The 26,503-nt window shown below is 43.1% G+C and overlaps 1 protein-coding gene across 1 annotated transcript; it reads left to right on the top strand.

Moving 5' to 3' along the window:
• Nucleotides 1–7,644: 7,644 nt before the first annotated feature.
• On the top strand, nt 7,645–24,752 carry tafa5l (TAFA chemokine like family member 5, like; the record flags this gene model as incomplete). Its single annotated transcript, XM_080534993.1, has 4 exons — nt 7,645–7,741; nt 17,011–17,160; nt 19,965–20,092; nt 24,729–24,752. 4 exons carry the CDS (start codon nt 7,645–7,647, stop codon nt 24,750–24,752), a joined length of 399 nt encoding a protein of 132 aa, XP_080391119.1.
• Between the last annotated feature and the right edge of the window lie 1,751 nt (nt 24,753–26,503).

Raw genomic sequence — 26,503 nt, 5'->3', positions numbered from 1 at the left:
CTACAGAGGCAGCACGTGAGATGTGTTTGGATGTTCCCAAAATGAGGGGAATAGCAATGACATACCGAACCTGGCTCGCTGTTCTCATGGAAACGCATCAGAGGAGTGGGTAGACATGAAAAACAGACAAGCTAGTGTTACAGTATTGATGTAGACTACCACCTTTGGAGGCTAACAGACGGTTCTGCTTTCCGTATGGGTTTTCAAGGTATGTTTCACCAGTTTGAGGGATTTTCCCCCTGCCGTTTTACATGTGTCTCTCTGTCTGATGAAAGCCGAGTCGGCATTTCGCTCCGAGGGGCCTCAGGCCCGATGAGTTACGAACCCAGATTAAACCAGAAACGCCTCTAGCCCTTCTATACCGTGATCACAATAGCGGCCCTTAAAAGCACTGTTGACGTAGATGCGTAGTAGCATGTCTATGAGGAAGAGGCCGGGTTCACAGCTGGCTTGTAGTCATAAGGCAGGGCATGTACTATAGAGTACAGGGCATGTGCAGTACCATGGACTGTATACTGTCACAACATCTCCTCAAGAGTTAACAAACCAGCAGTCCTCCTAAAGCTGATGAAGCTTTATACTCTACTATCAGCTCCATTGTGACTTGCATCGTTTAACTCTGAATACAGACAAATGTAGCATTCTAAATAGCCATGTCATTGCAATTCTTCCTGAGCTTGTTACTGAATGATCCTTTTTATTTGGGGTATGCACCCACCCCCACCCCTCCCTTTAGGGTGTGTAAAACCTGCATTCTGTCTACTTTCAGAGCAACCTATCGTAAAAAACAACAACAACAACAACAACAACAACAACAACTGAAAAACAACCAAATAAGCACATCCCAAAGTTATATCACTTTAAATGTAAGCTCACTCCCTAATTATTCAATACCACTTTGTTTAATACCCCTTTTAATGAGACTGCTGACAATTTCAATTAATTAATCAACTACCTAAGCCACTTCACCTACCTCACCTAATTAATCAATCACCTAAGCATTCATTACTCTGTTACTCTGTTACCTGTTTTGTACACGATTGCATACTTTCCCTCGTCTGAGGGTTAAATGTGTTCATTACATTGAATTAAATATAACAAATTAGCATTAACATGTGGGTGGTCCTGGTGGGGGGAAGTGATCCAGGGTAAAATAATTGTATTGCTTTTCTAAGTTGATGTTGTTGATGTGGAACGACAGCAAAGCAAATTAGGTCTGCTCATGATGAGTCATTGACATATCTTGTGTAATAAAATGAATTCAAGATTAGAATGCAACAGAGAAACAAAATACAAATTTATACACAGAAAAATGTGACACACACACACCAGCAACTTCCTTTCTATTCATTCTGGTGGGACCGTTTGTGCCAAGAGCTCCCAAAAAGAGAGAACAGGACATTGAGCTCTTAATACTCTTACACAACCCAGTCCCACTGATGTTGCACTGATGTTGTGCTTCCAAATTGGCCTCTACAGAAGAAGTGTTTCAGCAGTTATTGGAAATGCATAATGTGGTACACCAGTTCCAGACACACTCTGCTTGTCTAGCCAACCATCTCCTCATGGACACTCCTTTATTTTCAGTTTTTCTTGATGTTGAAAAGTAGGTCTAGAATTCCTCCATGGCAATCTGGCAATCCTTGGCAATCTTTCTTTCAACTCTCTTTTCTTATGTAGTTTTGTCAAACAAATAATCAGTGGCACATCTTTGGTTATATATAATACAGAATTGTATCTGGTATTCAACTGCAAAGTTTTAAACTTGGGATCGAAACTTTCACCTTCCCCTGTAAATGGAATTAATTAGTTGGAATTAATTACACACTCTCTTTGGCAATCAGTTCTGGACCATTAATGAGCAGATGACTATCGACTGCCATAGTAGAGCTCCTGATAGTCTGATGTGTAAAGACCATTAAACACTGCTAATCAAAGACAAACTCTCCAAGGCTCTGCACAATAAGGTAACAAATAGACAGTGGGTTATTGTTTGTTGTGGCACATTGCATAGCTTGTACAATGAGGCTGCATCTCTATCGTCTGAAGTGGTTTCCTTGCTCTGTCCCCTTTCTCCCACCTGAACAAATATTAAACAATTAGACAGGTAACAGTGTATTCCTGTTAAAGGAAATCTATTCTGCTCTTTTTCCACAAGTTGATGTAGGTCTTTTGGGTCCCCAAAACATGTCCTTGAAGTTTTTTTCTGAAAATACCACACAGATTTTAATCTAAAGGCATTCTAGCATGCCTCTGTTTCAGTCCTGTTCTCAACGGGCTGTTTCAAGGGTCAAGAAATCATTAGCAGTTTTCTGCGGATTCGCTGTGTGGCAGCGTGGCGAATAAACACACGGTTCCTGGGGAAATAGAATTAAAAAACAAATATCCCAAAGTAATGCGAATCAACAACAAGTACAACACACCAATAATCATGGACCAAAACCAGCTAGAGGATGTAGTTAATTTCACATACCTTAGGAGTATAATGTGGACGGAGGATCGGAGGAGGATGTCAATGCCAGAATAGGAAAAACAAGGACAACATTTAACATCTTAAACAAAATCTGGAAAACAAAAAACCTATCACTTAAGACCAAACTAGAAATCTTCAATTCAAATCCTCTCTACTTTACGGATCTGAAACCTGGAAGACAACCACCAACATATTCAACAAACTACAGACCTTCATTAACCGCTGCTTCCGACGGCTCCTGGGAATCTACTGGCCCAACACCATCTCAAACAGCATCCTGTGGGAACTCACCAAACAAGAAACAATAGAAATCCAAATCAGGAGGAGAAAATGGAACTGGATAGGCCACACACTCAAAAAACAAAACAAATCAATCACAAAGCTGGCTCTAACATGGAACCCACAAGGCAGGAGGAAGAGAGGAAGACCTAGAACCACCTGGAGAAGAACCCCAGAACAGGAGATGAAGGCAGAAGGGCTGTCAAGGCAACAACTGGATCGGAGAGCACAAGACCGGAGAGGATGGAGGGGTTTCATCGATGGCCTGTGTTCCCTAGGGAATTTAAAGGCCTAAGTAAGTATGACGACTCGCACGAGCAGAACTCAACTGCGAGAGCAGAGAGAAACTCTCTCGCACGTGGTGGTGACTGTTTTGTGTGCGCAGTTGCCATTCTTTGCCTCTCGTTTGTTGAATTTGTGCACACGGTTGTTGAATTTGTGCACGCAGTTAATGTCTGCGCGTGTGATACTTATGACATAAATCTGATACCATACCATTGCTTCGAGTTCATTATCACAATAGCACATAGGGAGTTCTGCAGTCACTGTTTGTTCAGGAGGAGCAATCAACGGTTGATTGTAAATCTCAGATGATATTAGTATCATTCTAAATACTGGCAGCTGGGACTGGGCTCTCGGGTGCTCTCGGGTGCTACAGTATGGCATGTTCAAACAGTTGGTCCTACCCAAAGGGACCATTTCATCATCGCTGTAATTGGAAATTGGAATATATTACAAAAATAGTACAAATTGGATGTCGTTTTTCTACAGAGAGTATCAACAATACTTTTTTGCGACAATTCTGACAACAATTGTGTTCTTAGGCAGCCCACGGAAATGATCAATACTTAAAAGAGGAAAAACTCCTCTGAGAATTATCATGGGGGGCACGTTTGCGTTCAGTAATTGTGCAGTACCTCGTTGTTGCTCTTGGATTTGTTTGTGTTGTGTTTCAAGGTCTGCTGCATCTCAAAAGGACAGACACTCCTTTCGCTTTTCCAGCAGGTTGTCAACATGGCTTTCACTCCAGCGGAGCAGAAAAAAGGGCCCCTCCATGTGTATGCCGCAGCGGTGCGCCTCGTTTCGCCCAGAAGAAGAAAGCAGGGAGGCAACAATCTACAAACATCTGTGTGGAACGTCCTAGGGGTGGTTTGGTAAACAAGAAGATGACAGTTTTACACTGTATTCTGTGCACTGTATAGACTTATAAAAAAAAAGTAACAACATGTAACAACATGTAAATACAATATGGTTACTACAGTGTGTTAGAACCTGATTACACCTACAAAGTCATAAAAGCAATGTAGTGTGAAACGTTACAGCCAGTTTATTTTTGACAGCCCTAATCATCAAATTTGACAATTGAATCTCCATTCACTAAAATTAACGTCATTTGATACACACACATTTGCCATGCTCATCCTGGCCATGGAAGTGCACAAGGGCCACCTCTCCATCTGCTGAATATAGTGCAGACTGACTGGTCATAGAGTGGTGGGTTGAATTATAGGTATGGCACTCAATGAGCAGGGGAGTTTAATGTTGGTCATTAGAAAGATAGACTGGCATCTGCAGGGCTCTAAATCTGACTGGGTAACATCACGCACGGACAAACGCACACACAGACACAGACACACACACACACACACACACACACACAAAAGCACGCACACACACACACACACACACACACACACACACACACACACACTGCAGGTTTAGTGAACCCACAGAAACTCTGTAGGATCTTGCAGAGGCCTGTTGGTTTTGTTCGTGCAAATGTCTGGGGATAAGTGAGATTTGTTAAACATATGCTGAGTTTAAACAGCTCTGAGAGGCTTCAATGGGAGGAGTGTGAGATCAGTTTTCCTCCATCACTAATGCAAAATGTTATCACACACAATGGTATAACAATGGCCCTGGATCAAAACACATCAGAGGAGAAAAGCAGAATACAAAAATGTTTTGCACACCTCGACACACACACAAGGTGATCACCTGAACCGAATCTTATTTAAGTATAAAAACCACTGCTGTGGTCATCACTATCCTCTTGCAATAGGACCAGCTGGATAGCAAAAACAGTGCTAGTCATACCTCAAAAGTAATTGGAATAAAATAAAATAAAACTACTGACCATGCCAAAAGAAGAAAAATGAGTGAGGAAAAGAAGGGTTGAATTCTGGCTTTACTGGCAGAAGGATACAGTGAGCAGAAGGATACAGTGAGCAGAAGGATACAGTGAGCAGAAGGATACAGTGAGCAGAAGGATACAGTGAGCATCAGGTTGCTTCCATCCTTAAAATTCCAAAGATGGCGATTCATAAGAACAAGGTCAAGCAGCAGACATTGGGGACAACAAAACTACAGACCAGCAGAGGGCGAAAACGACTCTCCACTGACCAGGATGACGGCCAACTCATTTGAATGTCACTCAACAACCATAGGATGACATCAAGTGACCTACAAAAAGAATGGCAAACAGCAGATGGGGTGAAGTGCACTGCAATGACGGTTCTAAACAGGCGCGTAGGGGCAGGGCTGAAGTCATGCAAAGCTAAAAAAATAAAATAATCCCTTCATCATGAGAAGCAAAGAAGAGTCAGGCTGAGGTTTGCAAAAGACCAGAAAGATTGGACCGTAGAGTACTGGAGTAAGGTCATCGTCTCTAAAGAGTCCCATTTTCAGCTTTGCCCAACACCTGGTCGTCTAATGGTAGACGGAGACCTGGAGATGCCTACAAGTCACAGTGTCTCGATCGTGATGATTTGAGGGCCAACAAGGCTGGAATCGGGCAGATTTGTCTTTGTGAAGGACGCATGAATCAAGCCATGTACATGGTTGTCCTGGAAGAAAATGTGTTTTTCTTCTGCTCTGACAATGTTCCCCAACTCTGAGGATTGTTTTTTCCAGGAGAACAATGCTCCATGCCACACTGCAAATAAGGTGTGGATGGAGGACCACCAGATCAAGACCCTGTCATGGCCATCCCAATCTCCAGACCTGAACCCTATTGAAAACCTCTGGAATGTGATCAAGAGGAAGGTCACAAGCGATCAAACAAAGCTGAGCTGCTTGAATTTCTGCACCAGGAGTGGCGTAAAGTCACCCAACAGCAATGTGAAAGACTGGTGGAGAGCATGCCAAGACACATGAAAGCTATGATTGAAAATCAGGGTTATTCCACCAAATATTGATTTATGAACTCTTCTTAAGTTAAAACTCTTCTTAAGTTAAATTAGTCAATAACTCTTCTTAAGTTAAATTAGTATTGTGTTGTGAATTTTTTTTCTGCAAATAAATGCTCTAAATGACAATCTTTTTTTATTTGGAATTTGGGAGAAATGTTGTCAGTAGTTTATACAATAAAGTATAAATGTTCATTTTACTCAAACACATACCCATTAATAGTAAGAAGAAGAATTATTATCAGAAACTAGTATTTTAACCAAAGCACACCAAGGAATTGGGGCAGAAATCTCTTCTTGGCTGGAGTGTGTGTGTGTGTGTGTGTGTGTGTGTGTGTGTGTGTGTGTGTGTGTGTGTGTGTGTGTGTGTGTGTGTGTGTGTGTGTGTGTGAGAGAGAGAGAGAGAGAGAGAGAGAGAGAGAGAGAGAGAGAGGAGAGAGAGAGAGAGAGAGAGAGAGAGAGAGAGAGAGAGAGAGAGAGAGAGAGAGAGAGAGAGAGAGAGAGAGAGAGAGAGAGAGAGAGAGAGAGAGAGAGGGGGGGGGGGGGTCGCTACAGCAAGTAGAGGCAGATGGGAACATTGTAACTCAAGGCAACTCACTCTGCAGGCTTTCTATCCACGGATACGAGGAATATCCTAGGAGTAGCCTAAATACTGCATAGCCTACTAATTGACTCTGAGGGCGAAGCAGCGACCCGACTTACATAACTACTGAATTGCATATTATGCTCACATACTAACAGTTGTTTCTTTTCGCTTGAAGCGAGTAGATAAGCCACCATCGATTCTTTACTCGCCGTCCTGTCAAAACGAGGATTGAAATTCATTGTAAACGGGCAAGCAGGACAGCGTTCTGGGACTTGGTGGGGGTGACTCGCTTCATAATACACCGACATGTCTGGAGCCAGTCAGTCCCAGGATCATTAGCAGGGGGCCGGCGACGCAAAATCGAATTCATACAGGTGAAAAGACTTCCGCAGAGATGCAGAGGACGAATCCTTTTTAATCCACAATTTTGGTCAATCCATCTAACTACAATACAATTGAATTGGGATGTTGTGAATTTTGAAAATTAAGTTTAACATCGTAGTCATATGTTTTCCATATAATGTAATGTCATTTTGTTAAATAACTTTAATTTCTGTCGAGGTTTACCCTACTCTCATCTGAAGGTAGAGTGGACACAGAATAGTGGTGCGTCATTCAGGCGCAAAGAAGCTGCTTGCGGAGATCTGTGGCTCCTTCGCCTCTTCCGACGCTTCTTGCGACCATTGGACGTGGAATCCGCTCGGCAGTCCGAGGATAGACCTGTAACCACCGCCTCTACAGCCTACTTAAGTCCGGGGATGATTATTTACTTCATCGCGCCGACGTCTGATGAGAATCTTCTCCTAAATATTAATATGAAAACCAGCTTTCAAAACTTGCCACATTGACTTCTCCTGTTGTTTAAACTTGTCTTATGCGTCGATCGTTACTTCCTATTGCATAATTGATAAAGAGATAAAGAGGGATTTTTAATGCAGGGATATCTTCTTAATCATAATTTTCAGGGTTTCCCTCCCTAATTTGCCCCGCAAAATGGATGCTGACTACGGGCTATCGAAACACCATTGGAATAAGTCTACACCATTTAGTAATTTCGACCACATTAATATTTGACCATCTAACAAGTGAGAATAAGGGATATACAACAAGACGGGAGGATGCAGACTGGAATGAAGACGCTGTCCGCAGGTGGAGGAGCGTCACTCTGCTGCCTTCTGCTCCTGTGGGTGATCTACTCCCACCTCCTGAGAGAAGGTAAGGGTTTAGAATGCCATGTACCGGTGCTTTCTAACGAAAGAAGCCAGATGGAGAAAGATCATTGTCATACAACTTTGCATCTCAGTGCAAGCTCATCCGCAGTCATAATTCCATCAAACTCTTGACGCTTATTTATTTACTGTGATCTTTTTTTATGTGAACATCTAAATACCTTTGCCTGGTAGGGGTGAGGGTTATTTATATACGTGACACAGATGTTTGAACAAATACTTCAGTGTGCTGTGGGGTATTATTCCCCTGTCACTGCCTTTTAATTTCATACCAGTTTATATTGCCATGCCATGACAACAGTAGTCAAGCCTGCTGAATAATGTATGGAGTGGTGCAATTACACCTTCATACAGTACTTCCACGGAATGGAGGAAAACATTTTTTAACTACACTGGCTACTGCCCTGAACACACTGGCGGACTCTGGGGGGGCAGGGGGGGGCGACGGCCCCTTCTGGTGCCCCCACAGTTGAAAAACGTCTCTCTTAAGTGCCCTTTTGAGTGGCAAAAATGCCCTTTTGAGTGGCGAAAATGAGAGGACGTGCCCTATTGGTGCCCCTCCAATGGTCTAAACTTGACCATGTGCCCCCACTGTTGAAAAACGTCACACTAAAGTGCCCTTTTGAGTGGCAAAATTAGAGGATGTGCCCTATTGGCTGCCCTTCCAATGGTCTAAACTTGACCATGTGCACTGATGGGGTCCCATGTTGTGCAGTAGCTGCCCTTTTTTTATTTTTGCCCCTGCCCTTCAAACAGCCTGAGTCCGCCACTGCCTGAACAACAATGTTTATTTGTCAATAAGTTAGGGGGAGTCCAAGGCTAACTTGGTATGCTCAATTCTCCACAATGAATTCCTTCATGTTCATCTGACATTACCGAAATGTGTCTGTTATCACAATGTCCTATGTCTGTTCTGGTGTCACTATACATTTGTCGTCTCTCTCAAATCTCCAGTATTTTCTTATAGTAACTGGAACCCAATATTATTGACACCATGAACATAAAATAATAAAGGGGATTACCATCACAATCGAAATTAAATGACAGGCCTTCAATTGTGACCCCATTATCACCAAATTCGGGAATAAATGATCATTCTCAGTATTGGTTTGGACCAATACTCTCCTGTAGAAAGTTGTAAATCCAGCTGTAATGGTTAACCTGGTACATGCTGAAAGGTAGTATACAATCCTCCCATCAAGTTCTTCTGCTCTGACTTTCCAGCATAAGAGTCCTTTGATTTCACTTCACAAGTCAGGTCTGATAGGCTACCCATTAGTGTGAGAAAAACACCTTCCCTCTTTCCTGTGAGCCTGTGATAGAACATACAGTACCATAACACCTCACCCTACACGGCCGCTCAGCGCTCCTAGGTCCCACGTCCGCCCACACCTTCCCTGGAGGCCTCGGGAACAAAGAGAGCACTTGGAGCGGGCGGTAGTGAATCGTGTTGTGACTGCATCGCCTCCCTACATAGTTGTACCATCCGTCACAGGGGCAGTGACAGGAAATCAAAGTGCAGTAGCCTGTCCGCTCACGCCATTGGGCCCGCGCCCGCTCAGATGGATGACCTGTCAACACGCTCCACGCTGCTAGTTTAACAATACATTTGGAAACGTCCGGACGTCCTCACAAGTGCTGATGATTCCAGTTCAGCGGTGCGGTCACCGACTTGGCAGCGACCTCTCTCCACATTTTCAACCTCAAATCGCCATGGTGGATCTGGGTCAGAGGAGAGGTTGAAGAGAGAGAGACTTTTGTTAGATTTCTACATTTTAGGAGTTTGTCATTGAAAGTGTTTGCCCTTTAAGGTTTGTGGCTGGTGGCAAATTGCTGGGGTGGGCTGATATTTTCTGTCGAGAGCCAATGTGGGTGCAGGCTGTGTTCCTTTCAAACAAGCAGTGACGCGCCTGATTCAACCAATTCGAATCTTGATTGAATACTTGCTTGTCAAGTTGGAGCATGTGTGTTACTGCTTGGTTGGAACAAAAGCCTGCACCTACATGGATAAGATTGACTACGCCTGACATAGACCTAATGATGAGTTAGCTGGTACCAGTGCAGGCTACCCCATGATGTTATGTTCAAGGCTTAAAATGGGAGGATTTCAGTGTCTAACAGTGGATGGCTTTGATTATGACCTTAGCCATAAATTGTCAGTAAACCAACACTCCTGCTTCAATACGTAATGAAGTCATAAAAACCTTTGGCTGTTTTTGGAAAAAAGAAATGGTTTTTACAGCAAAATCAATTTTGTTGCACACAAAGCCTATATTTCACAGCTCCCTGAATATGAGTTCAGCTGTTTGCTTCTCTTGTGGTTGAGTGCATACTTCACTCACTGTATTTTTCCATTGATATTTTATTTTTTATTATATTTTGGAATGCTTTGGAGTGAAAAATGTGTGTTCACAGCGAGAGAGTTATATCCACTCATTGCTGTGTCCCATTCCATTTCCTGCCAGCTTTGTAATAGAGGTTGTCCTTTGTGCATTTTAAAGGTATAGTTCATCTAAATTACAAAATTAACCTTATGGTCCCTTTCCCTTAAAGTACTAGTTGGGTCAGAATTAAATCACAATCTCGGGGAGCTTAGGTGGCGTAGCGGGTTAAGCGCTGACCATGTAACCGCAGGGTCCCCGGTTCGATTCCGGCCCGGGGACATATCCTGCATGTCATCCCTCCTCTCTCTCTCACCCATCCTTCCTGTCTTAATCTTCACTGTATCTGTCAATAAAAATGAACAATATTTATATATTACATTTGGGAACTTAGCAGTGAACTCACCTCTCTCCATTCTGAGTAAGTAAGAAGTAATCTAGTTAAGCTGGACTACTGATAAGTTGATACCTGTCTTGTTATTAGTAATAGAGTAATAGCTGTCTGTTTTAAGACTATCTAGTTAAAGTTGGACTACTGATACCTGTCTGTTCATTAGTAATAGTGATAGTAATAGTGTGATTGCTGTCTGTTTTCAGACTATCTAGTTAAGCTGTCTGTTGTCAAAACAAAGGCTTCAGAGTCATTCTAGTGAAACTACCAGTTTCTGGACCTAAGTAGGTGCTAATTTGTAGTAGGAGGTGACTCTATCTCCCCTATATAGTGGATTGACCAGGGCCAGGGAGGTCATACATTTGGGAACTTAGCAGTGAACTCACCTCTCTCCATTCTGAGTAAGTAAGACTATCTAGTTAAGCTGGACTACTGATAAGTTGATACCTGTCTTGTTATTAGTAATAGAGTAATAGCTGTCTGTTTTAAGACTATCTAGTTAAAGTTGGACTACTGATACCTGTCTGTTCATTAGTAATAGTGATAGTAATAGTAATAGTGTGATTGCTGTCTGTTTTAAGACTATCTAGTTAAGCTGACTGTTGTCAAAACAAAGGCTTCAGAGTCATTCTAGTGAAACTACCAGTTTCTGGACCTAAGTAGGTGCTAATAGTAGGAGGTGACTCTATCTCCCCTATATAGTGGATTGATCAGGGCCAGGGAGGTCAAACATTTGGGAATTTAGCAGTGAACTCACCTCTCTCCATTCTGAGTAAGTAAGACTATCTAGTTAAGCTGGACTACTGATAAATTGATACCTGTCTTGTTATTAGTAATAGAGTAATAGCTGTCTGTTTTAAGACTATCTACTTTCTCTTCACTCCTTAATCCACCTCCTCCCCTTCCTCCCTGTCCGCCGATGACTTTGTCACCTACTTTGGGAAAAAAGGTGGACGACATCAGCAGCACCTTTCCCCCCCCACCTCTCCCTCCTCCTACTAACGATTAGGGGTGGGCATCAATGATCGACGATTGATAATTGATCGATAAGGATCTTGGTCGATCACAAAATATTTTGCTCGATAATCGTTAATAAATCTGATTTTTTTTTATTTTTTATAATAATAATAATAATGGAAATTAGTTTGTCCACGTTATGTGTGAGAAATGAACTTTGCATTTGCCTTCGCATTGAATTTCGCAAAGGAGTACGGCATGTTGAATTTCGGCATGTTGAATTTCGCAACGCAGCACCTGCTCCGGTCAGCGCCATGGCACAGCTCCTCGGGGAGCAATACGCAGCAGGCGCTGCTGCTGACATCCCCATCGAAACCGAAGTTTCCACCTTTCTGAGGGAGCCTTCTGCGGGCCTGAACTGCGACCCAACTGACTGGTGGAAATTAAACGAAAGAAGGTTTCCTCAGTTGGCCAAATTAGCGCGGACCTACCTCTGCATCCCCGCAACCTCGGTGCCCTCGGAGCGAGTGTTTTCTGCGGCTGGCCTAACTGTCACCAGATTGCGTTCGTCTCTCACCCCTGAACATGTTAACATGATCATCTTTTTGAACAAGAACCAGTAGGCCTGCCGCCTAGTCTCTCGCTGGAGTTTACATTTAAGTTAAGCTGGACGCTCTTAAGGACACTAACGTTTTCAGTCATCCTCCTATTTGTGAGTAACTGTTTTTTTACTGCTCCTATGGTGAGTTACTTATTTTCTATATATTTATTTATAACGTAAAATGTGTTTTTAAGTTAAACAATTTAGGCTACTCACTGCCTTGTTTAAGAGGATTGTTATCTGACTGTAGTGTCTAGTTTGAATGTGAATGAATGAATTTGTGCAATAGCAACACAAATAAAGTTTGTATAAAGTCCCCAAGGAAAACATGCTTGTTATTTCTGCCCTAGTTTTTTTTTTTGATGAAAAAAAAGCTTATTGATTAATCGATAATTGATAGTTAATTCTTGCGATTATCGAAAAAGAAATTTTGATCATTTGCCCAGCCCTACTAACGATGCTAACACCCCTTCCAAACTCTCTCCTCGACACTCGGTCTCTGGCTTGTCATCTTTTTCCCCCCTCTCCCCCGATGAGATTCTCACACTTATCACATCAAAGCGGGCAACCACATGCCCTCTTGATCCCATCCCCTCCCCTCTTCTCCAATCCATCTCCACCAACATCCTTCCTTACCTTACCACCCTAATCAACTCCTCCCTATCCACAGGATCTGTCCCAGCGGCCTTCAAAATAGCGAGAGTCAAGCCCCTCCTCAAGAAACCTACCCTTGACCCTTCATCTGTCCACAATTACAGACCTGTATCCCTTCTCTCCTTCCCTTCCAAAACCCTTGAACGCGTGGCATCTAAACAACTGACTGACTATCTCCGGAAGATGGAACACTTAGACCCCCACCAATCCGGCTTCAAGGCTGGGCACTCCACTGAGACTGCGCTCCTTGCTGTCACAGAAGCCCTCCACTCTGCCCAAGCTTCCTCCCTCTCCTCTGTTCTCATCCTCCTTGACCTGTCTGCTGCCTTCGACACAGTCAATCACCAGATCCTTCTCTCCATCCTCTCAGAACTGGGCATCTCTGGCACCGCACACTCCTGGTTTTCTTCCTACCTGGCGGGCCGCTCCTACCAGGTGACCTGGAGAGAATCGCTGTCTTCTCCACGAACCCTCTCCACTGGGGTACCCCAGGGCTCTGTCCTAGGCCCCCTACTTTTCTCTCTCTACACCAAGTCTCTTGGCTCGGTAATCTCTTCACACGGGCTCTCCTACCACAGCTACGCAGACGACACTCAACTCTTCCTGTCCTTCCCCCCGTCTGATGTACACGTGGCAACCCGTATCTCTGCATGTCTCGCTGACATTTCAACTTGGATGGCTGACCACCATCTCAAGCTGAATCTTAACAAGACCGAGCTCCTCTTCATCCCCGGGAAAGCCTGCCCTCTCCAAGACTTCTCTATCACAGTGGAGAACTCTACTGTAACCCCCTCCCTGACAGCCAAGAATCTTGGAGTGATCCTGGATAACCGACTATCCTGTGCGGAGAACATTGCAGCAACGGCTCGCTCCTGCAGATTCTTCCTCTACAACATCAGAAGGATACGACCATTCCTTACCAGAGAGGCAGCGCAACTCTTGACCCAGGCACTGGTCATCTCCCGCCTGGATTACTGCAACGTACTCCTGGCTGGTCTCCCCGCCTACGCCATTAGACCTCTGCAGCTCATCCAGAACGCTGCTGCACGTCTGGTATTCAACCTCCCCAAATACTCTCATGTCACCCCTCTCCTTCGCACCCTGCACTGGCTCCCGGTAGCAGCTCGCATCCGATTCAAGACCCTGGTGCTTGCATATCAGGCAGCTAAAGGGACAGCCCCTGCCTACCTGAAGGAAATGGTAACCCCCCAAACTCCAGCCCGCTCACTCCGCTCCTCCACCTCGGCTGGCCGACTGGCCCCACCACCTCTGCACAGCAGTCGTGCTGCCCGATCACGTCTCTTCACAACTCTGGCTCCCCGCTGGTGGAATGAGCTCCCCACTGCTGTCAGAACGGCAGAGTCACTACCCATCTTCCGTCGTAGACTGAAGACCCATCTCTTCAGGTTACATCTTAACTGCTCCTCCTGAGACATCTTCTGCCCCTCAGCACTACGTCTCCTAAAGACGTCCGCTTTCCCCTCTACTGTGTCCCTAAGAACTTCTATCGCCCCCTTTGTACTGCTTCTCTGTTCCTCCAGTATAAAAAAATAATTAAAAAATAAAGGTTTTCGAAGAAGGTGGTAGAAGAAGGTTTCTCCTTCTATCAGTGGCCCCGTGCCTGAGCTAGATTACTCTTCCTGCCACGAATGGTGGACTGATGATTCACATGCTTAGCACTCAAATGTATTGATTGTAAGTCGCTTTGGAATAAGGCGTCTGCTAAATGCCAAAAATGTAAATGTAAAATGTAAATGAGTGGAAAAAAGAAAAAATAACTAAAGAAGAATTAAATCACAATCTTGATTTGGCCTGCCATATGCTAACAGCAACAGTGATGCCTCAAAACAAGTGAATACTGTACCTGTAGAACATACTGTAGCATGCTGCTATTTTAATGCAGAAATTGCCACAATATAATTACAATCTAGTTAAAAAGCTTCATGAACCATTTTGAGGTCAAGCAAATGTATTAATGTACATTCAACAGTGATACTAAAACATTATTTTTAAACCAACCTATGTTTTCCATAAGCCCGCAATACTGTATATGTTACCTCAAGGGTTACATCGCTAAATGACTTAATTTCAAGTTTGCCATATTCTATGTAGATGAAGGTTATACTAGTCTCAGACGTACGTAGCCACCCAGGTCATGGCTAAAAGATTCGCATTAATATTTTTTGTCGCTCCAGTGCTCTGCTGGCCTACTTGCATAGGAACAGGAGACCATGGTGGTGGTGGTGGTGGTGGTGGTGACAGGAGGCAGAGAAGGACAGGGTCAGTGACACAGCTGGTGTCCTTCTAAATGTATCTCACTGTGCTGTAGGGATCAGAGTGTGATGAGATGTACATTACTGGAGGTCTGTATGTAAACTCCCAGGCATCCACCACTAACACTCATCTGTCATAGGATTAAACATCAAATAAGGAATATTTATTTGTGTGTGCATTTATGTGACGCAGATGTCTGGATGCGTACATGTTTGTGTATGCGCACACTGATGTCTGTAAGCGTACATTTCAGTCTGTGTGTGTATGTCAGTGGTAAGGTCATTCGCCTGCGCTTCTAGTCAGTCCTGGGAGCTAGGCAGTCTCTCCGCTCCACAGCGGGTGCCATAGCCTGTGGATGTCATCTGGGACCCATGTCCATCCCTCACTCCCTGCCCCATCGCCATATGTGCATTTCATCATCTGAAATAGAGACGAGGCCAAGTGCCTTCACGCCATAAAGTGACAGAAAACCCCTGTCATATGAATTAACTCCCCTCGTATGATGGAACGCCTGCTGTAGCTGAGGGCACATAAAGAGTCTCCCTCTTACTTTCTCTATCATCACCCTCCCTCCCTCCCTCATCCTCTCCCTCTCTCTCATCCCCTCCCCTTCCCTCTCTTTTCTAGGCTTATCGCATGTGGCCCATTCATCTGTTATAGCTATTGAAACATGGGAGACAGCACAGATATGCCTCCCTGCAGCACGGGGTTGACAGAGTAGTGACATGAAAGAAGGTGTGTGTGTGTGTGTGTGTGTGTGTGTGTGTGTGTGTGTGTGTGTGTGTGTCTGTGTCTGTGTCTGTGTGTGTGTGTGTGTGTGTGTGTGTGTGTGTGTGTGTCTGGGTCTGGGTCTGTCTGTGTCTGTGTCTGTTTGTCTGTGTCTGTGTGTTTGCAAAAAAAATAGCTTGAGTCCAGTCAATGTGTGTCTAAGGCCCCTTAATCTTTAGTCAGTGGTTGATGGAGATAAGTGTGGGGTGAGTTATGAAGACTGATAGTGGGGGTCTGTTGGGATTGCAGTGATTAGGACTGGTAGACTGCTACATTAGGTTCGCAATACAGATCGTTTGGTAATGCTGTTATCTAAAAAAAAAAATATTGAGGTATTGATGGGTATTTTCTTGAACTTTAGAGTAATTCAACACAATTTCTACTTACAGAGAAAATCACACGTAATATGGTGGTAATAACAATGGAGCTTGTTTTAATCAATACAAAAGAAACAAAGGAGTCAATATTATCAAATAGTTAAATAATTGATACTAACATTTTATTTTGTAATTTCAAAGTCCTCCCTGACATAATTACAACCCACCACAGTCAAATCGATATTTCAAATGATCTAAATTGTAAAAGGCCATGCAGGGTTCTTTCCTCCTGTGTACCATCATTTACTCTAACCAGGAAGGCTGAATTTGTCATTCTTCTGCTACATTTGCATTGTCAATGTATTTGATTTTCACCAGGAAGGACTTACACAGGAGAGAGGGCTTTTCTGACTCAGATGTGTGTGAGGAGGTTATAGACCAGATAACAGTGTGGTCATCAGCAATGCTGTAAATGCCTGATTGGTGGGTGGGGATGGGGGTGAAATATAGTGGCTCAAGCAACCCTATTCTTGGTAAGATTTCAGACGTTCATTCCAGGGAAAGAAGCTATGCCCTAGCCACTTTTCAAAGAATACATGTTGGGCCTAATGAGGACCTGTTGATCCAGGCTATAGAGAAAGATTTGGATTCAAATTCCACCCCCATTGGTTCAAGTAGTTAACTTGATTTAAGACTTCAGAATATTCTGTGGAGAATGCCCATGATTCATGCTCTCTAACATGCCTTGTAAACGGCATAATCCTTCTTATTGTTTGAAACAGCACTCAAATCTTCTCTATAAATGGCTCTGATACTGTTAGTTGTAAGTGTTAACTAGAGCCATATCCAATTTACAGTGATGAAATGCAATGTCATATTGTAATGCTCCCCCCACCCCCCACCCCTTTGCAGGCCAGTTGGCGGTGGGCACCTGTGAGATTGTGATGCTGAACAGAGACAGCAGCGTGCCTACGCGCACCATCGCTCGCCAGACAGCCCGCTGTGCCTGCAGACGAGGGCAAATCGCTGGCACCACACGGGCCAGGCCTGCCTGTGTAGATGGTGAGTGGACCTACCTACCTACCTTATTATGAGAAGACACAAGCGTGTAATGCCATTCCATTCCAACGCAGATTGCTAAACTTTCAAAGTTCTATGAGAACCTTTGTCTAAAATTGAGGTCAACATGACCCCAACCAGACAAAAATGGCCGGCCATTTTGGTATATTGAACTGGCCTATCTGATCTCCACAGTAGTTTTTAATGCCTCTGCAGACAGCTCCTCATAACACTCCGATGATGCTATTTAACAAAGAGAGAACTCTGATTACAGCAGCAGAAAATGGATTATTACGGACTGCCTGCTTCTGCTCTTTAACGCTCCATTAATAGGGAGTACATTAATAATGGACTGTTACTGGTAGGCTGGCAGACATGAATACCATTATGGAGGGTGGGAAGGCATTCCGTCATTGTATGTCTTCATGGAATTACAGCACTAAGACACACGATGATGATGAAGATATTAGTGTCATCTATGGATTTGTGTCAAAGGTGACCCCATTAAAAGGAAGTCAGTTGTATTGTATATTGAGGTTGATACAGAGAACTTGGAATGCCGGTTAGCGATTCTAGTCATCATGGGTGTTTGTGTCTGCTCTCCCTCTCTCTCCACCTCTCTCTCGCTGCTCTTGTTTTCTGGCAGGCCCAGCTAGTAGATAGTCCTGGTGAGGCGAGGGGCTGATGGTTGGTTGACAGTGTCTGCTAGGGGACAGATGGTCCCATGTGATCTGAGGGAGTGCAGAGACAGTGACAGGAGAGCTGGCTGGCCCACAGGACCCTGCCACAGCTGACAACCCCGGGCCTGCCGCCATCCAGTATAGACGGGACAGGAGTGACAGAGAGGATGGCCACCGCCTCCCAGGTGTCACAGGCAGCTTCGCACCTGCGTATGACACCCCCAGCTGGTTCAGCTCAGTCCTGTTCTTCTGGGTAAAAGCATTTGTCTTGTCAGGAGGACTAGCGTTGTGTAGGAGTTACGCCGCCTATTGGGTTAATATAAGGGGAAAGAGCTGCAGCGCACCCATGGATAGGATAGACTGCGCTATGTATCCAGTAAGTGCTCTTTGGATGTTTTGTCTATAGAATATATATATATATATATATATATATATATATATAGGGATGTGAATTGAGAACCAGTTACACATTTTTTGATGCATCGGTATCAATAACACCTGAGGTTATCGATTCTCTTATCAATGCCGGCATGTTTTGCGCAATCGCCGACAGGCTCATGACAACGTCTTGCTACTTGTAACGTCTGTAAAATTATCATTTAAAGTAAGTTTTTTTTGTTTGTTTGTTTTGTTTAATCACCCTGTCTACAAGAGAGTGCCTTGCTCTAGGAAAACGGTATAGTGCTCTACAGTTACCCAGTACATAGACTGCTTTGCAAACTTGCTTTTTAGCATTATTGCTTTAGAGCCTTGGAAATTGAGTTTTGCTGTCACGTAATACACTTGTAACTACATTTGTGAGTGACTGATAGATCCTTTTCTTTGTTGCACCTTGTGGATTGGCTCTGGAAATCACATTCTCAGGGGAATATTGCAGGGGCAGGATAGCTGAGCTTTTTCATTTGATAAATGAACATTTTCTGGTAAAATAATTGTTTTCTCCTTATTTCTATGCATCTACTTTCAGCTAGAGAATGGTTGTTATTGTGCTCAGTCATCTAATGTTCAATCCAGGGATTCTAATTGCACCTCTGCAGCTGTGTATGTGTACGTACATGTGTCTATGAATAGGTAGTGTGAATGAAATACAGGGCAGCCATATCTGGCTCAAAGCACCAATCTGATATGACTGTTTTTTATGGCTTGCTACCAGGGTCACGCTTTGCAGTCAAATGCCTAAACCACCCATAAGGGACACTATGTCCTCCCTCTCCAACCCTACCTATGTTTCCACTGTCTCTATCCTGACCTGACGTTGTTTTGTGGTAAAATAAAGCACTTGGGAGCAGCACATACTGTGTGCAGGCTAGATAAGTGAAGGATGTTCCTACATCTATTTTTGATTCCACTTTCTCTGAGGACATTCAAGACTACAGTCCCTCTCTTACAGTGTGTCTCTGCGGCCCACCCAGCATCCTCAGGGGCACCTTTGGTAGTAGGCAAGAACAACAGCCTGTGCCAGGTCCGGAGAGGACAGATAACCTTTAGTAGGCTGTACCGTACTGTAAGAGGAACAATCACTGTTTATCAGTGTCAACAAAAGAGAAATGCTAATTCAATGTCATCAGGGCATATTACAGGGAGAACAAAAACAGCATCACTGTTGTTACAATGTTTTTGACGTCACAATGAAATATCTTGTTCGATCTTTCTCATATAACGATTTGGTTCAATATACCATTTTGGTATGGCTGATCATTGATTGTTGGACAGGGTGGAAGAACAAACTCATTCACTTCTTGTCCCCAACTATTATAAATACTGTATCTCTGTACTGTCTGTGTGTGTGTGTGTGTGTGTGTGTGTGTGTGTGTGTGTGTGTGTGTGTGTGTGAGTGTGAGTGTGAGTCTGTGTGTGTGTGTGTGTGTGTGTGTGAGTGTGAGTGTGAGTGTGTGTGTGTGTGTGTGTGTGTGTGTGTTAGTATTAGTATTAGTTAGTAGTAGTAGTAGTAGTAGTAGTAGTAGTAGTAGTAGTAGTAGTATAATACTCTTAGTATTGATGTCCTTTAGATATTGTACATGTATGTGGACATAAATAAAGCATTTAACATGTGTGTAATAACTATTTTATTTATATTTATATAACTTTACCTCTATCCGTCTATCTCCCCACCCCCTGCTCCTCCAGCGCGTATTGTGAGGAGCAGACAGTGGTGTGAGATGGCTCCCTGCATGGAGGGAGAGGTGTGTGGCCTTCTCTTCAACCGCTCAGGATGGACCTGTACCAAAGGCAGTGGTCATATCAAGACAGTCACGGTAAGAGTCATGTATGACATCACAATGAAACATGGAGAACTGCCTTTATCTTTGGGACAGAAATGAAGGGGGACATGTTTGCAGGTATAAAGGTAATGTGTGAGTGTAATGTCATCTGGTATGAATACCGTTTTCATTGTCAATAACTTGAATTTATTGTCCTGAAAATACTGGTTACCAGAGTACTGTTTTTTTTGTTGGTACTGTGTGTGTGTGTGTGTGTGTGTGTGTGTGTGTGTGTGTGTGTGTGTGTGTGTGTGAGAGAGAGAGAGACCAAGAGAGAGAGAAAGAGAAAGACCGACTGTTGTCCTCATTGCCAGGTGCACACAGGGTTTACACCCACCCAGTGACAGTGTTTGATGTATTTCAGTGTGCATTTTACTGTCTGCAAGCTCGGGGAAGCTTCTGCAGATCTCATGCTTCAATTCTCATGGCTACATTATCTGATCTAACAGGAGTTGAGTTAGTATTTACTGTCGGTAAATGGCTGAAATGTTGATGACTTGTTACTTGAGGACCTCATATTAATGGTGAATTACTGTAAGCTGACTTTTGCGGGTAAGAATGTTGAGTATGCCATCATGGATGAAAAGCTGAAGCGCTGACTGCAAGACTTTGAATGGATAAAATGTTCTGGAAGATAGATGATGATGAGAGATGCGTAAAAAGGGCTGAACAGGGGATAGAGAGAGGAGGACAAGATAGTGAGCTAGACAGTAGAAGTAACAGACTGCATTCGGCGAGCAGCCAGCAAGCCAACCATTATGTGTGCGCCATACGTGTGTGTGTGTGTGTGTGTTTTCTGTTGTCATGCACACTCCCGCTGCACCTGCAACCCTTTCTAAATGCAGCAACCCCCTGCCCCTCCCCCTAGAGCCCATAGCAGTGCCAATGCTAGGTTATACACTCTGGACTAACCCACTAATGGAGTTTGCATATGCAGCATGCGCCAAAGCCAGCCAGCCATTAATATGAATAACTCACCAGGGCCCCAAAACAAGCGGGCAATCTGTCTTCGCTAGCGAGCTGCTAAAAGGTTCAAATATGATATTCTCTGGAGTGGATGGCCCAGCGGGGGAGGCGAGGAGAATGTTGCTCCTGGCTTCACACACCTGACGGGAGGTCTTTTTGAGAGACCATGTTGCCATGTTCAGCCTGGCCTTATGCATGGGAGGAATATGTTTGTTGCTGGGTTGGGGAAAGGGAAAAGAAAGGGTGGTCAAGGTGGATGGGTAAATTTAGGCAAAAGAGGAAGACCGTGAGAGTCAGCTGTCTTTTTGCATTGTGGATCAGGTTTGCTAGGTCTAGCTAATTATGATGCTCTCTGTGTGTGTATGAGACCACTGCAGTTAGTGTGTGGGGTGATAATCCTATTATGTTTTTTGCAGAATACAAAAGACAATGCTATCACTGCAAGAGTATTGCAGCTAATGTTCCTTTTAGCAGGAAAAGGTTTGTTCAGGAAGATTTCATGAACTAGGCTTGAGTAATTAAGATATTTGTATATCCACTCTTATTCAAGCGACAGTACAGTATCATATATTTTCTACGCCCACACAGTAATTCTCAATGCTTAGGTATTGTAGGGACTAGAGAAAATTCAGGCATGCTTGAATCCCTCACAGGCCCTCAAAACAAGCAGGCAATTTTGTCTTCACTCGCGAGCTGCTAAGAATTCAGTCATGAATTTTAAAAATACAGTAAGTAGATCTACAAAAGGAACAGCGAATATAGGGGGGTCACAGAGAATTATATCACATTCAGAATATGCTTTCTATATCCTTTGCTAAGTCCCACATAGGCCTGCTTGTTTTGGTGGCTCATCCTCTGACACTTACACAGCACTCAAAGTACCTTTGATATCCCCTGCTCCAAAATCCAAGATGACAGACTTCAAAATGAGCACCGTGCTCAAAGGAATGACAAGGCCCTTGTAAAGGCCCCCATCTGTTTTCATTGGAAAGATATTTCATGTAGTGTAGTATACTGTATAGCTAAGAGTGAGTGCTGTATATGGAGTGATATCAGTACAGAGAGAGGGAGTGAATATTGTATTTTAACAGGAAAGAGGGGGAGGTAGAGATCATTAGAAAGAGGTGTTAAGATTAAAATGTTACATTTTACTCTTGTATGTGTGCCCTTTTCTATTTTATGTTATAATAGTCTTTATGTTATAGCTCCGTTTTGAGAGCTAGTTAGTGTTATGACTTGTGGCTGTATCTGATGTCTCCCAGGGCATAGGTCTTGTAAGCAACTTGTTATTTGTATTCCCATCTCTGGTGCTGCCACTCCCTATTAATTCAAACCACGTTTTCCTTTTATTTTTACCTCGCCGTTGTTATCCCTCTCTTGTTCCTGTCAGGCGCCCTCTGTGAACGCAGCCCTTTTCCCTGTCACTTACAGCACATTTGCAATGTTACCAATTGGAAGTTCTCTCATTGGCTGGTTTTACTCAGCTCTGGGGTTTTTCACCCACAGTACTCATGTATGGTGTGAAAGTATGATTTCCGACCTGTGGAATATATACAGTTTGGTTATAAATGTTCAGAATCCTGCAAATAGAGATTTAGTGTAAATAATGTCTATAGCTATGCTAATCCATGTGACAGAGAATCAGGTCGGCTCTCCAGTACATACTGTTTTCATATCATGTAACGTTCTGGATCATACGTATCTAGCTGAATACCGTCCTGGATACGACTGCACTAGAATCAATCACTGACCCATTGGTTTGTCTCGCAACGTGATAATTCACAGTCACCATGGTAACGCATGCATCTTTGTAATTGTGTCCTGGTACAGATCATCACTATACACATTCATGGCACAAACGCCTGGAGTCTCTACAGTGGACGGGAGAACTGTGAGGGTGGGAATGAGCGTCCTTGCCTGAACTATCACTTGCTAATACAGTGTTTTTCAAAAATAAGCTGCAATAACTGCCAAAAACTATGCAACCGTGTCGTAGGGGGTACTTGGAGAAACAGTTTGTTATGGTGGATTTTTATAGTGTTTTTATATTTGTACAACCTATTTTGTATGACTTCCTGATGAATTTGCCTCTTCAGCCACCAGTATTGTTTAGTGATTCAGTTATGGTAATTAACAACATTAGTCTGTTTCAGTCACTCTCTCTCTCTCTCTCTCTCGCGTGCGCGCTCTCTCTCTCTCCCCAACCGTGAGTGTTTAATTTGTCTTGGGTGTCCTTTGGTTTCCTGTCATGTAATCACTGGGTATTGCTCAGCTATGTGGTTGCCAGTGGAACTGGCCACTCTCTCTGTAAACCTCCTCTCAGGAGGCCCCCCTGACCTTGTTAGCCTTTTAATTAGTGGGAAGAGTTAATAGTGCCGACCACCACTGCCGACTCACCACTTTCCCTGAGTTAGTGTCCAACACAATCAATAGCTAAGAGCTGTGGCGAGAGGAGCACTCTATTGTTAGAGGCACCGTCCCAAAAGTGCCAATGTCGGGTATATCAATATCTGCTCTGTGGTCTAGTACTTTTTATAATAGATAACAAGTCGTTAGAATTCCTCTCACATATCAGTAGAGAATGGTCCAGGCATTCAGTTTAGAAATCAAATCAAGAGAACCTTGGGCATGCTTGCAGGATTTTATTGTGCTCTTATGAGGTTTTCTCCCCCCTTCACCCTTTTCTTGTTTTGATTTGAAAGATGCAGTAGATGTACTTAGCATTTAGATGACATGTTAGAGAAGGGGTGTGATGGATCAGCTCTGCTCGTAAGAAGTGTTTCTCTGATAGTGCTAGGCTGTGCGGACACAGACAGACAGACACAGATAGACAGACAAACAGACAGACAGACAGACACACAGACAGACAGAGGGACAGACAGACAGACAGAGGGACAGACAGACAAACAGACAGACAGACGGGTGGGCTGTGGAATACCAACTCTGCCTACTGCTGCAGGAATCCAGCACAGCAGAGGCTGCTGGGAATGCCAATTCCCCGTTCAAAGGCCCGTCTCCCATTGCAGAATTCAACGGGCTGCACACACCCTATTACTGTCCTGATTATGATTAGCTTAGCCATTATCCCCTCAAACAGTATCTCATTCCCCACATCTAGAAAACTCTAGTGGTTGTATTTGCCCCCCTCCGGCCAAAAGGCAAACAGTTCTTTTTGATGTCCTACCAGTCCAAATTAGACATACTCTTTTATGACTGAAGGGAAATACATAGGGAAATACATAGAATACAGAGAATTGACCATGAAGAGCTTCTTCTTTTTTTCTTTTTTTTTAAGAATCCCTTTAGTGTTACACCATGCAGCAAAAATGTGATTTGATTTTAAATGTGGATCATATGCTGACTATTAAATTCTTTGTGGAGAAGCGCCTTGCCTCTCTTGCGTAGGTGTTGCGCTAGTATTTCTTGGAAACACGAAACACGGAGGACATAAAAAGTGTGAAATGAGGAATAACCTTTCCATCATCTAGCCTTTGATATACAGTAGTTGAGAGTCTTGCCACCTGTGCTTCAAAATGGACATGTGTTTTGCTTCGTGCTATTGGCTATTTTGCTGGAAAATAAACCATGTTAGTTTACAGTGATAAAGGTAAAGTACAATCTGTCCATATGTTTCTCTGCCTGACCATTTTCTTCTCTCTTCTAGCCTTTGCCTAAGGAGCCGTCGTAAGGAGCTCAAACACAGTGGGTAGGTGAGTCTGCCTCAGGACATCTGTCTTAAATTGTGTTTGTCTGTCTTTCACTGCAAGAAAATAAAGTGAATTTGTAGCATTTGATGCCAGTTTGTTTCTACTTCAGCCAATTTAGCCAACAATGTGTCTATGTCCTGCTCTACAAATCAACATTAGGCATGTTACATTTAGCTTGCCCTGTGCCCTGTCGGAAGGGATTTGCCCTTAGGATTTTAGTCTAAAAATCCAAATCCTAATGATGCATTAGGTGAGCGAGCCTACTGTGATAAGGCTACCAGCTTTGATACAATGACATGACTGCTGTTAGAGTCACAGAGCATCTAAACCTCCCCCATCCCTAATCGAAATCACTAAAGCTAGAAGTTAACACTCCTATTTTGGATCAGCATAAAACAGTATAGGCAACCCCATTCTACACCATTGGAAATAATTTCATCTAGTAACAGATAATACACAATTGATGGTATTTTATGTGAGAAATTGGCTTTAAAGCATGAAAAAAGGGTCAAAAAGAAAATCAAATGGAGCAATAGTGGTAGAAGACTAGAAATAACTAAATGTGAATGGTTGCAAATTCCTAAAGCCCAAAGAGGCTACTTCAAAGGACACGGCTACTTCAAATGGCTGTATTGTATAAGTGGACTGAGGAAATACTGTGAAGCTATTATTAGACAGAGAAGGATGGTGTTGCCCTTAGAAGGACAATAACTACAGTAAGACACACTGTGCATTAAACTCCTACTGTGGAAAAATCCTTGAATTACTGTTGTTTTGTTTCAGAGAGTAACCATTGACAACAACAAAAAACCTGAAACAAAGTCAAGAACAATTGCCTAAAACAGGGTGTGTTGGTGAGGTGCCGTTTAGGCGTTGTGCTCCACCAGTAATCAAGTCAAACAGCACAGCACCAGTGTCGTTTTTCTGTATCAATGATGTGTGTGCGAGCAGGTTTGATTGAATTCCAGCTAAAAATATTATTATGAAGAGAAGGGAGTGGGAGCAGCTGAATCTGCATTCCTATATTCTAAGATTGATTTTCCTTCTTCCAAAGAGAAAACAAAATGAATCAGACAATTACCAAGGACAGGCAGAAAAGGGGAATTGAGGTTATCATAAATATTTATTTGCCAGGGCTTCAAATATATGAACATTCGTTGCAGATTTGCAAACTCATTTTTAAGTTTATGAAAGTTTATTATTAATATGGGCAATCTAGAGTGTCAAATCTTTCCATTGTTCCTGTGGCAATACAGTATGTTGGAATGATAGATACTTGTATTACGTCTCTACGTTTTTATGATATGGTTATATTATCATTACATTTTATTTAATTAGGAGTTATTATTTCAACTAACTGTGGAATTCAAGTGAATGAAAAATACTACTTGCGCTACTGATGTTTACAATACTACCTTTGCACATACTGTATATTGCACATTGCACATGTCTCTTGATATAACTTATTGTATACATCTGCACATTACATACAGTACATAAACTACCACACTGTACAAGCTACCTTAACTGTACATAACTGTATATAACTCATAACTGTACATAGCTCATAACTAAATATACCTCTAAACTAAACTGATGTTTACAATACTACCTGCACATACTGTATATTGCACACTTACCTATCACTATCATTGTCATATTTTATTTATACCATGTTCTTATATCACTATTTGCACTTTTGGTTAGATGCACTCATTGAATAGTACTTGTA

This window comes from Nansenia antarctica (assembly GCF_963989245.1).
Source record: "Nansenia antarctica genome assembly, chromosome: 6".
Lineage (NCBI taxonomy): Eukaryota > Metazoa > Chordata > Actinopteri > Argentiniformes > Microstomatidae > Nansenia > Nansenia antarctica.
Note: the sequence above shows the minus strand (reverse complement) of the source record. Positions and strands in the feature narration are given on the sequence as shown.